Below are 18,169 nucleotides of genomic sequence, written 5' to 3' on the forward strand. Positions count from 1 at the left end.
ATATATGAGAAAAACCAGCACAGGATGAGAATCAATACTATCATCCTCCTGATCTTCTGACTTTTCACTGTGGATCCATAAAGGATCTTAAAAACAAATGAGGGAAGTTCTCCAATATTATAAAACACCTATACTTTAATGCTTAAGCAAGGAATGGGAGCAAGGACAGCATAGGGATTCTTCCACAACATTATTTTCCAACATTTCAACCGTATCTATTAGAAAATAGAGGCCGTATGGTTCACTAGTGAGACAAGGGTTATCCAAACATTATTTTTTGATTCCCTATAAGGAAAATAGCATTAATCTTTTATTAGCACTAACATCCCTACACAGAAAAGCAAGGCTGTGTTCTGACTGTTCATTCACCCCACTTGAGCATATCAGCTCACTCTCTGGATGGCAATCAAAGAATCCAGACAGCTTTGAGAAGTAGAGCCTCTCAGCAACCACATGTGGCCACTAATACATTTCCTTGGCAGACAAGAAAAAGGCTCCAGTTCAGACAATTAGAAGTTATTTGAAGGCTGAGGATCTGATTATCTAGGGTTGCCTCAAGATGAGGCAAAGGTGACTTACTTATTCTTCAATTCACTATTTTCTTTGGCGGGCTTTTTATTCCCAAGAATTCATGAATTTTTATTTATGTGACAATATAATCCCATACAAGCTTATAGAAGTCATTTTATGATTTAAAAAATATTCCACCATGCTCATATATATTATTGGTAAAATCTGTTCACCTCCTTTACTGACAATTATATTCCCAAACATACTGAACCTTTTATATATAGTATTTTCTTTCCACCTCAGTCACAAACGTGGGACTACTGTGCTGTCAGACTTTTATAATCTATACCATGCCCATATTATGTCTACACTCTGACATTAACCTTTCCTTGATAAAGATTCTATTTTTTGAAGTTCCATTTGACTGAAAAAATCAAAGTAAAATAAAAGAACTGAAAGAATTAAAGGAAAATGAGCTTTCACAAGGCACAAAAAGAAGAGAGATAAAAAGGTTAAAGAGAAGAAATGTCTTTTATACTAAATATTAAAGAATTTAAACAATTTTTGAAAAATAAAAACTTTTTGATTTGTGAACATTATCACAAACACTCAAATAATTTTGAATATCACATTTTATGCTGAAAAACATATTAATAACAAAAGGATCAATAATGTATAGAAACACAACCCCAAGTAGATGAAAAAACTGATTATTTCTATTGGTAAGTTTATCTTGTATAAGTGCTGCCTCACTGGCATATTGAGAAATAATTTGAGCAAAGGTGAATCCAGGAAGCCCAAGTAATCACTTCCACTTTTACCACTATGGTGGTTAACAGTAACTACAATGACCCATGCACTGTAGTAGGTGTTCCACACGTGCTTGTTAAAGAAGAAAACAAAACTCAGAAGTTGGCTAGAATGACGGCACCAGGCTAACATTTTTTTCTGAAAAATAACCTTGAAAGCCTGATGTGTATGACGTCGGCCCTGCTCAGTTACATGGGTATTTTGGTTCATTCACTCAACAAATACTTAGTTAGCCCACTAAGTGCCGAGGACTGTGCAAGACATTATAGACACACGATGGTGAACAAAAAATATGGTCTCTGCCCTCATTAAGCTTACAGAAAAGCCTCCTTCTCCTGCCTCTCTCACGGTTCACATAAATCCTTTCTCTAACTAGGAAGGCAATTAAATAAGAAGTAATGTATTAGAAATAACATAGGCTTTAGAATCTGAGAAATGGAAGAGTTCCTGCCATATCAATAAACAAAGGATGTCACAGTCATCAGCAATTGCAGCCCTCCAACGTGAGCCAGTGAGCCCTGAGGAAACTCAGGAAGGAAAGAATACCTGCGGTCTAGCAGCCATCAGACTGCAGCCACTCCCTACAGTGAGCCCTGAGGAAACCCAGGATGTAAAAATACAGGATACTGGCCCCAGACAGCTGAGGTGCATATCAAAGGAATGATTTCAGTGAGTCCAGACTCTTGCATCTTCCCATACACAGAAAAGCATTAAATTCCTTAACCTGGGATATCTGGTTTTCTTTAATTAACAATGATCTTTTGATGTTCCCAACTACTTGTCCTTTGTTTCAAAATGTCCGTATAACCTGGCTCCCCCCATTGCCTCCTCGGAGCAGTTTTCTCAGGGTTACTTGAGATGTTGTCTGCCAGGCCTGAAGTCCTTAAAACTCCCACCAAATAAAACATAACTCTCAACTGTTAGATTGTGAATAATTTTTTAAGTCCACAAATCAGATAGCTCTGGATTCAAGGCCTCCCTCTGTCCAGGTATGATTTGCAGCAAGACACTTATGGTCTGTGAGCTTCTGTTTCCCAATCTGGGAAATGGTAATTAAGTCACCTATCTTACAGGGTTAAATGCAATAGCACAACATAGAGAAGATAATAAATTAGCTCTCTCCATATAGTCTTCTCTATAAATAAATATAAAAATGCCTGTTGGAAAATCAAACTACAGAAGACAGAAACATCAAAACTCTGCAAAGGAGAAATCTTTCTAAGCTTAGAACAAATAGAATAAATTCAACAGGAAAGGAACGATTTGACCACATTAAAACACACACACACACAATTTAAAAGCCAAGAACCCACAGTTTAAAAGCCAAGAACAATCCGGCAAAAAGACGTTCACACCAAGTACAAAGAAATTAATCTGTACTAAATAAATAGCTCAAATAATAGAAATAAAATAAAAGATCATCTATCCAGGAGTCTACCAGAATCATCCAAACAACTGAACTGTTGAATCCAGAAGAATTTTTATAATAAACATCCGTTCATCAAATCTGGCAGTCCAGGGACTACTTTCAAAAAACCCTTTCAAAAATGTAACATTGTGGACTAAACAAACAAATAAATAATTAAATTATATAAAGAATAGTAAACATACACCAGCAGCAGTGGAACAAAAGAAGGAACACAACTTCATGCCACAACCTTTGAAAAATGGTGACAATCAAGAAACGTAGATGTTTCCAAGAATCTTCAGGGCTAGACTTAGTGCATTTTTTGAAGGTGCTAAATCCAAACTCCACATAAGGAGGGGGGTGGTGAGGTTATGAATAAACAAAATTCTGAAACCTTACTAAAACTCCCAAATTTAGGGAAAGACAGATCCAGAAGGGATATAGACAGCCTGGAGAAATGGAAATGCCCAGAATAACAAAACCTCTACCTTTACCACATTCCCTTTCTATCAGATAAGAAAAACAAATTTTACCATGTTGGTGTTTATCTGCCAAAAGAAAAACAACAGTAAAGGCCACAGACTGTAAGAATAGCAGCCACACTAAATATCTCCAACAATGATGATGAGGATGGGGAGGGCAAGATGGGCTAGAGAAGCCTCACACATACCCGCTAGGGGCCAGAAGGAGAGGACGGGGGTGGGAGGAGGAGCGGGCGTGGGGGAGGAAGTCAGCACAGAGAAAATCCAAAGCCCGAGAATACCCCCCCACCTTCCAAGATAACAAGTTAGAGACCATCCAGGTGGAGTAAACAGTGATCCAAGACGAACAAAACCACAAAAGACAGGGCTGAGGCCGATGGTCCAGTATGGCTGCCACAGCCACAGAGACTCCCTGAGCAACATCTAGCCCTCAAAACAGTGTGTCAGAAAGGAAAACAGGGCTTCCCTGGTGGCGCAGTGGTTGAGAGTCCGCCTGCCAATGCAGGGGATACGGGTTCGTGCCCCAGTCCGGGAGGATCCCACATGCCGCGGAGCGGCTGGGCCCGTGAGCCATGGCCACTGAGCTTGCGCGTCTGGAGCCTGTGCTCCGCAACGGGAGAGGCCACAACAGTGAGAGGCCCGCGTACCGCAAAAAAAAAAAGAAAGAAAGAAAGGAAAACAAACTCATCTCTGGTTGGGTAGGAGTAAAGGCAAGTAAAATTCACCAGCACTGTAAAAAAGCAAACTGACCCAGAAAGAGTTGACCTGGCTACACTTCAGCAAGATAGAGAGATTGTCCTGGCAATTTCACAAACGCACTACAAAAAAAGGCAGGGAGAGAGAGAAAGGGGAAGATAACATATGAAAGACAGATGATGAAAAAACAGAACCGAGAATCAGCAGAAGGCATCGATGACTGTCAGAAGTGCTGTCACACATGCTCCCCATCAGTCCCAGAGTACTGATACAGGATACTCCCCATCCACCAGCAGACAATGTTACCAAAGATCCTGAGGTGTGATTGGACACACACTATGTGCACCTCAAGACAGCTTTCCCAGAATATAAAATGTGCATAGGTTTAAAATCAATGTGTGAAACTTTTTGCCATTTTAAAGGAAAGGCACGTTACCCTACATTGTTTACTTCCTCACAGCAGGCTGACAGTGAACTCAAAACCCACAGACAGATACCGAACTCAAATGTTCACACCTCCAACTGCTTTAAATATAGCCCAAATTAGCATATCTTTACCCATTTAGAGTGTACGTTCTTTGCATACCCTGCGAAACTGCACCTAACACCTGCTAGCCACATATAAGACAAATCCTGGGGCTATAAAAGGCTCCAAGTCATGGCTGCCCTTCACAGCTCCCTGACAGGGACTCACAATCCTGCATCTGAGCAACTTCACCTAGGCACATAAGCCCCACTCGAACTTCTGCCTCCCCTGGGAGTTTCCTTGCCCTCTTCCCCTTCTGGGTGGTGGTCCTGTGTCACTGCCTCTGGAAGATCTCCTGCTGCAAGGGACTTCCCCTCATAAGAAATCCTGTCAAAGCACCACCCAAAAGATGCTCATTGTGTGCTACTGCCATCTCATAGTCTTTCCTTGACCAGCTCTGAAATCCTCAAACTCACCACAGTTAATTATTCACTGATAGTCCCCCGAAGATCCACCCCTCCCCACTCTCAATCTTATTTGTAAAAGGAGAATTCACTATACCTTCAGCAAAAGTAACTCTAGCCCAAGTGTAATCACATTACTTTGGTGAGATTAACAGTTCAGGGATGCCCAACCAGAGCCACTGACTTGGAAAGAGAGCTTTGAAGAGCCTTCTGGGAGGAAAGCAGGCACTTTTTCACATGGACTAGAATCTGAGAAGTAAAATTTAGAGCTGCTATAGCCATCTTGTAACCAGGGGGAAATAGCCTGTCCAAGGAAATGGAAGCAAGAGATGAAAAGAGAGAAACCAGATCTGATCACGTTGAAGGCCCAGATGATGAGAGCCAGTAAATTTCATACTCTTGCTTGAGCCAACTGTCAACTGCAATCAAAAGAATTCTCAGTTGTACCAAATGCAAGATTCGAAAGAGAAAAGAATCACATCCAGTGGAAAAGCACAATTGTGACCTATACAGAAATTGGGAAGTTTTCGGGGGTTTTTTTGTTTTGTTTTGTTTTGTTTTGTTTTTTGCGGTTTGCGGGCCTCTCACTGTTGTGGCCTCTCCCGTTGCAGAGCACAGGCTCCGGACGCGCAGGCTCAGCGGCCATGGCTCACGGGCCCAGCCGCTCCGCGGCACGTGGGATCTTCCCGGACCGGGGCACGAACCTGTGTCCCCTGCATCGGCAGGCGGACTCTCAACCACTGCGCCACCAGGGAAGCCCAAGTTTTGGGTTTTGATGGCAACATTTTTTTAAGTCTTGAGTTGTCTATTACCAGGTAAGCTCAAAATATACTCTAATGAAAAACAAAAATTTATGATCAAGAAAATTAATTTTAAAAATTAGAGCAGATTATACATAACAATACTGTGTTATATGATTTCAAATCTGTTAAGAGATACAAATATCAGATCATTCTATTGTACACGTGAAGCTAATATACTGTATGTCAATTATACCTCAATTTTTAAAAATCTATTTAAAAAGTAGATTTCATGTTAATTTTTCTTACCACAGTAAAATTATAGATAGATAGATAGAGTGAATAAATAAATGTAAGATAAATATAAAAAATAAGAGCAAAGAAGCAAAATGTTGGACAAGGTTAAAAATTGAATAAAGAACCAGATGGTGGTCATAATCACTACTGAAGTATTATAAAGCCTTTTTTTTTAATAAACCACATTTCATTATGAAGAGATGGCAATAATTCAGCATGGACTAAAAAGCACAAATTATGTAATGGGAAAAAGTTTTAAGGAATAAAACTGTCCCATCATAATCCAGTGTAATTTTTCAAATAAAAATGTATTCAAGTTAAATTTTTCAACAAAATATCATGGTAGGCATTTTGTTCATCAGATCAAGATTTCATCTTGTGTCCTCGAAGACTCCTCAAAGACTTTATAATCTTTCTACTCTGAGAAACTAGTACGGTGCCTGGGCATTCAGAAGACTCTCAGTAAATGGGCATTGGATGGATGGATGGATGGATGGATGGATGGATGGATGGATGGAGGGATGAAGGGATGGATGGATGGATGAATGAATGGATGGACGGACAAACAGACACAGAGAGAGAGATGATGCAATTACCACACTTGCTCTAGTCCCTGAAAGTTCCCATATATCTCCAACAAATCAACTATTTCTTCCCACTGTCATTGTCACACATTTGAAAGACTCCTATACATTATAAGGTTCATCAACCTGTCTCAGCCCTACAGGATAAATTTTGGGTAATTGAGGATGCAACTAACTATAGGGTCTATAAGTCACATTATGAGTAAAGGAAATTCTAGCTCAAATTTATCTTGATAGTAGCAAGATACATTACATAGACTACATAAAGTATCATATTTTACCAAACTAGGTATACACAGTTGTTGACCTTAAAACAATAACGTTCCTTCTTCATTCCACCACTGGGTTTTTATCAGTAAACATTAATGATGTCCTTTTCCAAATACTATTCTGAAATGGCAAGCTTATCTTAATTAGGTAAAGTATCATGTCAAAAACCATTGGAAGTTGTAGTGACACAATGAAACAAAAGCAGAGGAAAATCTGGCAGACATATCACTTGTTCTTTTTTTCAAAAACAAGTAGAATTCAAATTACCAAACAAAATAAATAACACCAAATTTAGTAACATATTTTTAAATCAATTCAAATCCACCTTTTCAAAATTGATTTCATATATTTCCAAACTATAATTTGATTGTCCATACTTATGTCACTCACTAAATTTTGTAAGCATTAATTTGTCAATAGTATAAAAAGCATAGATAAACTACCATATTTACAAAAACCCAGAGTCACATGTTCCTTCAAAAAAGCGGTTTAGAATAAAATCAAAGAAACTATAAACATTTTAAACTTCAAACACATCTTCCACACCCCTCTGTAAAAAAATAAGCCCAATATAGCCACTAATATCGCACATTTCAATCATTTCCCTCTAAAAAGTATAATATGGAAAGAATTTTTACTTAAATTCTGGAATGGCAGGTAGTAGTTTGAATAATGGAAGATACTAGGCAATATTCTTCAAGTAGTTCATAAAACTAGATTTCCTATTTCTTTAGCACTTCTTTCTCATTAATAGACATTGCAACATAGCTTGAGGTAAAACCAAAACTTATGGCATCAAATGAATGCACCTTTGAGTTTTTGCAAATGCATAAAGGGTATTTTTGAAAGGTTTTCTTAACAAGCAAGCAAACAAAAAAGGGTTAGAAAAAAACAGTAATTACTCTTTTGCTAATTTCAAATAATATATTACCTCCACACACATATAAACTCTCTGATTATTTTAGGGGGTACTTTTCTTATAAACCAAAGTACCAACCAAAGAAATGAAATTGAGAAAGCAAATATCTGACCCAGAAATTACCCAACATGTTTTCCATAATCTGTGCAGAACCAAAGTTATGCACCATCTTTAGCCAAACCAAGTACACATCTTTCTGATTGGAAAGTTTTTTTCCTGAATCAGGGAGAAAGCAAATTTACTCATAGCCTAGATAGCCCAGTATAGTATGGTTAACGCCATAAGATTCTAGAAGCAGAGAGCCTGGGTTGGAATCCCTCCTCTACCATTTACTAAGTATATCTTAAGTTACTCAACCTATAAAGCCCTTAGGACAGTGCCTGGTACAGAACAAGCACTCAGTAGATGCAGGGTGGCAGCAAAGCTCTAGATCTCTGCAACTTGGCATCGGTTGGGAGACTGTCAGAAATTCAAACTCTCAGGTCCAATTCCAGACTTGCAGAGCCAGAACCTACAATTTTATCATGATCCCTTTACGATTTGGATGTAAATTAAAATTTGAAAAGAACAGCTAGAAAGCATTTTTACATTATATTCGGAGATATTACCTATAATAATTAATTTTTTAAGAACCACTCCATTGCTCTTCTGAAGTTACATTTATTTTTAGTAAAAGGCAAAGTATTATTTGGGATAAAAATTCCTCCGTTAGTGATTTTTTACCATACCTCTGTATTCAAAGGGAGACCCAACTAAAGCCCAAAGTTGTAGAGGACTGCCATCTAGTGGTAGTTCATTCTGATACACATACCAAATAAACTCCCTCTGCCTATCAGTACTTTAAACACATTTGTTTAAAATGCTGCTAGGTTTTCTTTTTGCTTAATTCCTTTCTTGAGGACTACTGACACGATTACCCAACTTAATAATTCCACAAGAAGACATCTTAAATACAGAGGAAGGTAGAAGACAAAAATTTTTCAATTTCCTTTTTTAAACTCAGATTAAAAAAAAAAAAACTCAGATCAAGTGATCAAGCCTAGGGAAGTTTTCAGATTAAAAGACTGACCCGCTCTCTCTCCTGTAAAGGTGCACATCAGACACACAGTAGCAGCATCAGGTTTAGAAAATAGGCTTTCTTTTGAAATGTGCATTTCTTGGGGTAGCTTCTACTTTCTTTTTCCTAAGTTCTGTACTTTTTACAATATATTTATATAGTTTGCAGGAGTGCTTTTTTGAGAAAAAAGTATTTTGTACCCTTCTGACTCAATAACTCCACTTCTACATTCTATCCTAGGAAAATAATAAGAAACATGGGCAAAGATTTATATTCAAAGACGTTCATTTCAGTAAACCAAACAATCTCAACAGCTTCATAATAACCCACTGAATCTATGCATCAAAACTTACTTAATCATTCTCCTCTGTTACTCATTTAGATCACTTCTAATTTTTCTATATTGCAAATAAATACATGTATATACAAAAGGAAGGAAGGGAGGACAAAGAGAAAGGAAATAATTAAATATATGGCAATTTGATATGACTTTTTCACATTTTGGATCACTTCCTTATATACATTCCGTAAACCACATATCAGCATTCAGGAACATTTTCACAGTTCTTAACAGCCAACCTGCTTTATAAGAGTACTGTAAAATTTTACATGGCCACAAGCCATCTAGGATGTACAGACTGCACTATCACCTCTCTAGCAGCAAGTTTTATCCCATGGATAATTTTTAACAGTATTACAATTAAGATATAATTTACTTACCACCCCTTAAAAGTATACAACTCAGTAGTTTTCAGTGTATTTATAGAGCTGTGCAACTATCACCATAATCTAATTTGAGTTCATTTTCATCATCCCAAAAAGAAACCTTGTAACCATTAGCAGTAACTCCCCATTCCCCATGCCAATCCCCCAAAAAGGCTAATTTTTACTACCTTACCACCCCATTACTTTTTCATGTTTCCTTTTAGATACCTCAGTGATATTATGCAAGTGTCTCAAACCCATGAAACAGAATAATTGCTTCTGCTACTCGTATATCTCTCTGTTTCAAATTGGGAAATATCGTGCTTAACCATAGGAAAGTAAGATATGTTATAATAGCCTCTTGCTTTTTCAGAAGGTACTTTTTAAATGTAAGGCATAATGTAGGAACTAAGAGAAGATATACAAGTACAAAGTTACCTATTCTTTTCAAAACTAGTAGCAACTCTAATTACTTTGAAAGTCCATTACTGAATATAGCAAAAATATCACACAAAAGCAAGGAATTTCTTTTTTATTTAATTTATTTAAAACTTTATTTTAATTGGGTTAACTTGATCTGGTAATAAAACTAAAAGTACAGTGCAATCAATGTAAGATAACATTTGACATGTGATCTAACGAATTGTCTTGTTAAAAATAGGGCTTCCCTGGTGGCACAGTGGTTGGGAATCTGCCTGCTAATGCAGGGGACAGAGGATCGAGCCCTGGTCCAGGAAGATCCCACATGCCTCGGAGCAACAAAGCCCGTGCGCCACAGCTACTGAGCCCGCGAGCCACAACTGCTGAAGCCCGCATGCCTAGAGCCCGTGCTCCACAGCAGGAGAGGCCACTGCAATGAAAAGCCTGCGTACCGCCGCAAAGAGTGGCCCCCGCTCGCCGCAACAAGAGAAAGCCTGCGCACAGCAACAAAGACCCAACACAGCCAAAAATAAATAAAATAAAAAATAAATAAATTTTAAAATAAATAAATGTCTTGATGGTACCAAAAAATAAAAACTTACTTTCATTTAGCCAAAGCACTTTTTCCTCATATAATAACTTTTTTTACTCCAGATGTATAGAATTTAGCCATTTTTCTTTTGGGGATTTAGTAGGGGAAAGAACATTGAAAACAGTTAATTAAACAGGGGAGACCTAGGTCCCCCGATCATATCAGACATTTTTTTAAAGAACAGTGGAAATCAGTTCTAACAGCTGAAGTTCGGAGGGGACACCTCACAGAAGTTAGCCTCTCATCAAATTTTAGCTTTTTCTCTCCTCTCTTCATCTAACTCTAGACATCTCCCATATTCTTCAAATAATCCAAACATTCCTGTTACTCAAGGTAAGCAATACTGCAATCCAGCCAAGTGTTTTGTCTCATATCACTTTAATTACACAAAACATTTATTTGTACATTACCACCCAAAATATTCTTGCCTTTACCTCTATATACGAAAAGAGTGAGTTCACATGAATGAAGGATGCTTCCAAAATACATTTTTTGTGTCACTAAAGCAAAATCTAACATAGGTAGCCTACTTTTTATTAACACAACAGTTAAACAATAAACTCATAAAAACTTGAGCCCAAAGAGAGCTATATTATAAAATCCCTAGTTACTTGTTCATCAGGTGCCACACACCCATACACACACACACACACAAAATCACACAGGTGTCGACACCTGGCTTCCTATCCTCATTTCAACACCAGCAGCTCCTCTATCGTCCTGTCACAGTGAAGCGAGAGGAGTTGGATTGTAAATTATTCTCTCACACCACAAGCAACAGTAAACACAAGCAAGCACCAAGCCCTGGTAACTCAGAAGCTCTGGAACTAGGGTGGTAGACCTTGTGCTAATTAGAAAGAGATACCACCAGGGTGGGAGAAACCCAGCCTCACCAGGCCAGTACTTCGTAAAGGTAATGCCTTTGTGAAATTTAGGAAAGGCACCCTTCCTCTGGGGATGTTTATTCCAGGCCAGAGCACATGGCTTGATGAGCAGGATCAGGTCTGCACTTCAGTCTCCACATGCCCCTGGTCCAGGTGCCCTGGTTTAGAAACAATTCGCACAACCCTGTACAGTGGCCCTGGAGGTGGATTAGGTGGAGACGGGTCTACAGCTTCACCCTGCCTATACCCTGCCTAAGTAGAGCCGGGACCCCCATCAATGAAGAGATCAACCCCTTCTTCCACTGAGAGAGGCAGGCATACAGTTCCACCACAGAAAAGCTCAATTTCAGCCAGCTCATGTATAAAAGACAAAATGGAAAGAAAAAACAGTTTTAGAAATGTCTCTGTAGACCACATAAAAGTGCTGGTTATATGAAAATCAAACTCATTCAATGTTTAAAGTTTTCTTTTTTTATTACTTTGCCCAAGTATTTGAATATAAAGGTTTCAATAAAATACGTTTAACTCTAAGATTCATACCATATAATTCTCCATTTTTATATGGCCAAATATTCTGGTCCTTACAATAGCACACTCATGATTAAATGCAAATTACCTTTTACACCACCAAATGATCCATAAGTCATATTGCAGGCTGTTCTCTGAAGATTATGTTCATACATCAATTTGATCTGATATTGGGTCCCATGTTCCACATTACCCAAGCTTCCTAAAAAGAAATAAATAAAAAGACTGCTTTGTATTTGTTTACATTAAAAAATATTAATATCTTCTCATCCTCTTACCAATTCCAAGTAATTCAATTTCAGTGAAATTTAAAATGGCAAAGCACTAAAACATATGTATTATGAACAGTTAGCATACTGATGACACAGAATGCCAGCACAGTTAAAACAATTTAAGTCTCAGCTAGATTATACCAATAGATGAAATACTACCCTGGGTGACATTGTTATCTATGTCCATTATGTCTAAGTAAAGTGTAATTATTTAAATAACAACAAAATCCTCCAATTTCAGTTCTGAAATAAATGAGGTTAAGTTCCCTGCATTTATAACAATGATAGACCAAAGACATGAATCAAAGTGTCTAAGAAAAAAATTCCCCACACTTTCAAGCAATTCAATTTTCTGTCCCAACTCTCAAAATATTCAAGCCCCTAATACATTATGTTCTAATTTAATAGAGAGATCTAAAGCTTCTCTCAGCAAGTAAATAGGACAATATGTTTTCTTTGAAGTCTGCCAAGAAGAATCTCCTTCAAAACAAAGAAAAATACTTTCCCTGCATTTAATAGATCATATGTGCTACAATCACTTTGTAGTTCATTCCAAACGAGAAAAGATTCTTTATCTGCATTTTACTCTCTAGTTGTTAGGCTTTCTAGAGTATATACAGTTAGAGCTATATCCTAGTGATCAGGCAAGAACATTACGATTAAAAGAGGTGTTAGAAAGAAAAATGATTCCAAATGTAACATTTTCCATTAAGAAGCATCTTTGTCATTCATCCAAAAATGCAAAAGTTAAAAGAAAAACTTAAAATATCACAAAGCAAATGAAATAGTTCCAAACTGCATAATATTAGATGATTAAAACAATCTAAATATAGGGGCTTCCCTGGTGGCACAGTGGTTAAGAATCTGCCTGCCAATGCAAGGGACACAGGTTCGAGCCCTGGCCTGGGAAGATCCCACATGCCGTGGAACAACGAAGCCCGTGTGCCACAACTACTGAGCCTGTGCTCTAGAGCCCACAAGCCACAACTACTGAGCCCATGTGCCACAACTATTGAAGAAAGCCTGCACACAGTAACAAAGTCCCAAAACAGCCAAAAATAAAAATAATAATAATAAATAAATTTATTTTTAAAAAATCTAAATATATGTTTGTATGTATGTATGTATATACATATTTATACATGTGCATTTATTTGTTTTTTGTCCAGAAGGATTCACCAATGTACACGGAGGTTGTAAGAACAGAAGTATTTCTACTTCCACTTTACAGCTGAGGCACCTTAAATTTAAAAATAATTCAATAAATTTCCACCAAAATCACATAGCTGATAAAGGACACAGTACTCAAACTAGGTCTTCAGAGCCATCACTATATATACTGGTACCTGGTTGTCCATCATTTAACAACTTTCAGGGAACCTGGTAAGCCAATGACAATTTCCAAAATTAAAAAAAAAAAAAGCAGCATCAAAAATATGTTATTTCCTGGGGAGGGATGAATTGGGAGTTTGGGGTTAGCAGATGCAAACTATTATATATAGAATGGATAAACAACAAGGTCCTACTGCATAGCACAGGGAACTATATTCAATATCCTGTGATAAACCATAATGGAAAAGAATATAAAAAAGAATGTGTGTGTATATATATAAATATGGATAACTGAATCACTTTGCTGTACAGCAGAAATTAACACAACATTGTAAATAAACTATACTTCAGTATAATATATATATGTTATTTTCACCTCCACCTTTCTGTCCCTGGCTTTCTCTTCCTCATTTGGAAGGTGGAGGGTTGAAAGAGAAAAACTAACAGGCAAGGATTTCTTGGAGGACAACCACTTCTACTCAGATCTATGCCCCTGAAAATGCTAACAACCAAAATACTAACATACCAATAGAGTAAAAAAACAAAGAGAAAGACTCAAATTTGCCAGCTAACCCTGATAGGAGATGAAAGCTTTCTGGAACCTAAATGGTAGTAAAATCAGTAAGGTCCAGAGAAACTGGTGGTAATCACAACCATACCAGCCACACGGGCAAAAGCGAAAAACAAAAACTCTAAAAACATAACTCACAGCATTGACCTAAGGACAGTTCTAGCCTCTAAGAAACCAGAAAAAAAAAAAAGATCCAAGAAACTTTTGGTTTGTCCCTACTGAAATTCCAAATTTCATTCTGCACCTAAAACCAGATGGACCCCTCCGAGTAAGGAATGCACTTACGCATGCCTGCTAACCAAAAGGTCAGTGAACACAAGGGTCAGCAGTCAATATTTAAACACACTTCCATGAAATGACATTAGAATTTATGTCTTGAAAAAGCTGCAAATGCATTGGTAAGTTTTTAAATTTCAGGTGATAGCACTTTAAAATGTAATAGTGCACCTATGGAGAACAAAAGACAATTTATCGTCCTTCAATACTAACTTGGAATAAAGGTAGTACCTGAAAATCTAAAAATTCTGATCACTTGTTTTCTAGAGAAGCATTGATGACATAAGATTAAAATTACTTACAAAGGTTTTGTCCTTGAATATACAGACTGAATACAGTAAATGTATATCTATAATAATAGTCTATATATAGCTAAAGTTAATATAAAGTTTCATCAATTAGAAAGTAAATGGATATTAGAACATTTATGCTGATGGTCTTATTTAAACAAGATGTAATTTAAACAAAATAATTCTCTGGACAATCAAAGGTCACCTTGAAAACAGGTTTTGGTGTAATTTTACATAACTGCTGAGAAATCTAATGATGTTAAATGAAATAAAAGCCATTACAGAGTAAGTTAAAAGGTTCATTGTATTAAATAACCAAATTAGATTATATAACCCTGTCAAAAGTAAAGAGACATCTTTTTGCCCTCTCATGGCAAATATTAAAATTCTATAAATATGTCAAATGCTTAGTAAGTACAAAATCTTTGGAAAAGAATATTTAAAAGAACATAATCAGTATGGCTTAAGCTCACACATCTGTAACCATTTACTCAGAAACTGAGGCCCATCAGGAAGGAATCTGAGATGCCATGTGATGCTTTTCCTTTACCAGAGTATGATAAGATGGGCTAAGTTCAGGTCAGCAAGACCCTGCTGTTTCTCTATATTAAGCCTGCATTTAATGACATATCACCCCCCCCCAAAAAAAAACATCAGCACACTAGCCTCTGATTATTAAGAGTTGTTTGCTATATCCCGGAGGTCTCCTCTAATTTGCCTCAAATATTTTTTAGGAGCACATTAGCGCATAAAAGAAAAAACATTTGGAGAGGGGGCAGTCGGGGTTAAGGATGTCAAGTTCAGCTAACACTTTTCATCTGCTGACACCAGTGGTTTCACTTAAACTAGAAAGTGTTTATGCTTCCCCTGTTATAGTAAAAGCTAGGTAAAAGTTCAGTCTGGTACCTCAAGAAACATATTCAAGAGAACAAAAACATTAACTTCTCTGCTTCTCAATTTAAGCCAAGCCAGGAAAAATATACAAATTGTCAGGCTACGAATATCATAGGAAGCTGAAGAAATGAGAGACAGAGAAGGAAAATGAGGTGGAGTGTAAGGGAATGTAGTTTGGACAACTCCTCATCCCCAGAGAATACAAAGCTTGTAAATGAATAGAAAGAATAAAAGAGCAATAAAATCGCCATTCCTGTGACAAATAACTTTCATTTTCAACACTAAGTTGAAGGACGATACCAATGTCCCATAAACAAGTTGTGACCAAACATGCCAGTTTCTTTCACTAGTCTTTTTTGATAAACACACATTTCATCCCTAGCCTATGCCCTACACCCCAGTGGAACTCTAGAGACTTCTGGCTTTCTGAGCCATCATTCAAACGGGACCAGGGAAGGCCAAGAGTCTAACCTAATTTCTAGATTTTAGGATGTGTCCCTCTCCTGCCCTCTTAGAGCCCCCATGGAGCCTCTAGAAGGGACCAGTACCCCAAGCAGTATTCAAGAGTTACTGTGGGCAAGTTCTCCTCCTCCATACCTGTTAATAAAATATCACTCGAAGTTAACAGGCTTATGATGGAAAACAGAGGAACAACTAGATGCCTGCAATAAAGTAGCTTATATCATACCTTCTCCATTTACTCTGGAACACTAAATATCTGCCCTACCACTAGGAGGAACAACATCTTTTACCATGAAACCAATAAGAGTATTTAGCAATGACAGTAAGAGGTACTTTACCAGGCCTCTGATATAAATAGAATGGAAATGGAAAAGAAAATGATAGTGGTAACAGAGAAGGAAAAGAAGAAAGAAGAAAATAACATACAGAGAGTAATAAATAGCCACTACCAATTGCCTCAGCATTACCTAGAAATAAGTTCATTCATTCATTCAACAAGTATGCCTACCACACACCACATATCAAGACTGCCTTCAATATCTAATAGATCTTTGCCCCAAAAAGAGATGACCTAAGAATATCCAGCCCTGGAACTTCCCTGGTGGTGCAGTGGTTGGGAATCCGCCTGCCAATGCAGGGGACACGGGTTCGAGCCCTGGTCGGGGAGGATCCCACATGCTGCAGAGCAACTAAGCTCGTGCGCCACAACTACTGAGCCTGCGCGCTAGAGCCCGCGAGCCACAACTACTGAGGCCACGCACCACAACTACTGAAGCCCCTGCATAGAGCCTGTGCTCCGCAACAAGAGAAGCCACCACAATGGGAATCCACGCACCGCAACAAAGAGCAGACCCCGCTCACCACAAGTGGAGAAAGCCCACACACAGCAACGAAGATCCAAAGCAGCCAAAAATAAAATAAATAAATTTATTTTAAAAAAAAATATCCAGCTCAGTGACAGTAAATATGAATCATGACTCAAATTGAAAGCAAAATACAAAGAAAGCCCAAATCAAGAAAATGAGTGTGAGAAATCCAAATCCTAGAAGCTAATATTTACAGCAAATTCCGAGAGTATCTTTTGTATAAGCAATAGGTCCACAGACACTCAGCTTTATTGTATCCGTTAAAAGATTCCCCCATATTGCACGTCATAAAAATAACTGTCAACTTGGACTAAAATTTATCTAATAACTGAAACAAAATTTGTAAGTTACCTTTTCATATTTAATAAGGGCCAAAATGCTGAAACCAAAACGCAATTAACTTTCATACTTGTACCCACAGTACCATGTCAGGGAATGAAACCTAATTAAGTCTCAAATAAATGCCTTAAGGTCTGGTTGAGTAAAGACAGCCAAAAGCCAAGAAATTGGAACTGTAAAGGGAAATACTTGAGGTTCACCAAAGAAAATGTACTTTAAACCACCATGACTCAGCATGTAATGAATTTTGCTGTTGCTGTTGAACATTTCTTAAGACTCAAGTGTCCTAAGTACCCAGAATTGGCCTCTATTAGTCATAGGCAATCCTGCACACAATTCCTCAGAGGAAGGAGATTCCAAGGAACCCTCTACAGTGATAGAAATTTAAGTATGCATGGAAATAGCAGACCAAGAAAATGTAATAGCCTTTGTACCTGAAAGAATAAATGAACAATGGGAAAATGCTAACCAAGATAAGAAAACCTTCAACTGAGTCAATATTAACTATTCTTACATAATATTAAGAAGTCCAGATTTTAGTACAAATTCTACATTAGAAAAAAATGTTTCTTACCTGAGACAGAGTAGACACACAGTTTTCTAGAATGCAACACAGCCAAATGAAGCATTTCAGTACCTCTGAAAAACAGGGAAATTTTTAAAAGTTTAAATACTAGCTTCAGATGTAACCCAAAAAATGACAAAATGATTTTAAAACGAGATTTTAACCATAACCTATCATGAGTGAACTAAATAATTCACTAGATAACATTCAAAGCTAAAAAATAAATTGAACAACAAGCAACCAGTTTGGCAATATCAGAGGCCCAAGGACTCTGCCTCAAGGAGCTGCCTTCATACTGAAGCCAAGGGGGTCTCCCAGCAAAAGTCATATCTGAGGCGTCTTCAGGAGTGCTCTCCCACAATAAAGAGATCCACGTGGGACTTCCCTGGCAGTTCAGTGGTTAAGACTTCGTGTTTCCACTGCAGTGGGTGTGGGTACGATCCCTGGTTAGGGAACTAAGATCCCGCAAG

At 37.7% G+C, this 18,169-nt stretch overlaps 1 protein-coding gene across 17 annotated transcripts in view; it reads right to left on the reverse strand.

Annotated features, from left to right (window-relative positions):
* The window catches only part of BBS9 (Bardet-Biedl syndrome 9), a 442,463-nt gene that overhangs the window by 405,655 nt on the left and 18,639 nt on the right, over positions 1-18,169 (reverse strand). For all 17 annotated transcript variants that reach the window (XM_027102231.1, XM_027102227.1, XM_027102230.1 and 14 more), the window contains 2 exons: positions 17,709-17,773; positions 11,921-12,034 (listed from right to left, as the gene is read on the reverse strand). In XM_027102231.1, coding sequence (XP_026958032.1) covers positions 11,921-12,034; positions 17,709-17,773 — 179 coding nt within the window. The remainder of the gene's footprint in view (positions 1-11,920; positions 12,035-17,708; positions 17,774-18,169) is intronic.

Source organism: Aethalodelphis obliquidens, unplaced genomic scaffold, assembly GCF_003676395.1.
Source record: "Aethalodelphis obliquidens isolate GAN/ISIS:26980383/991018 unplaced genomic scaffold, ASM367639v1 scaffold5, whole genome shotgun sequence".
Lineage (NCBI taxonomy): Eukaryota > Metazoa > Chordata > Mammalia > Artiodactyla > Delphinidae > Aethalodelphis > Aethalodelphis obliquidens.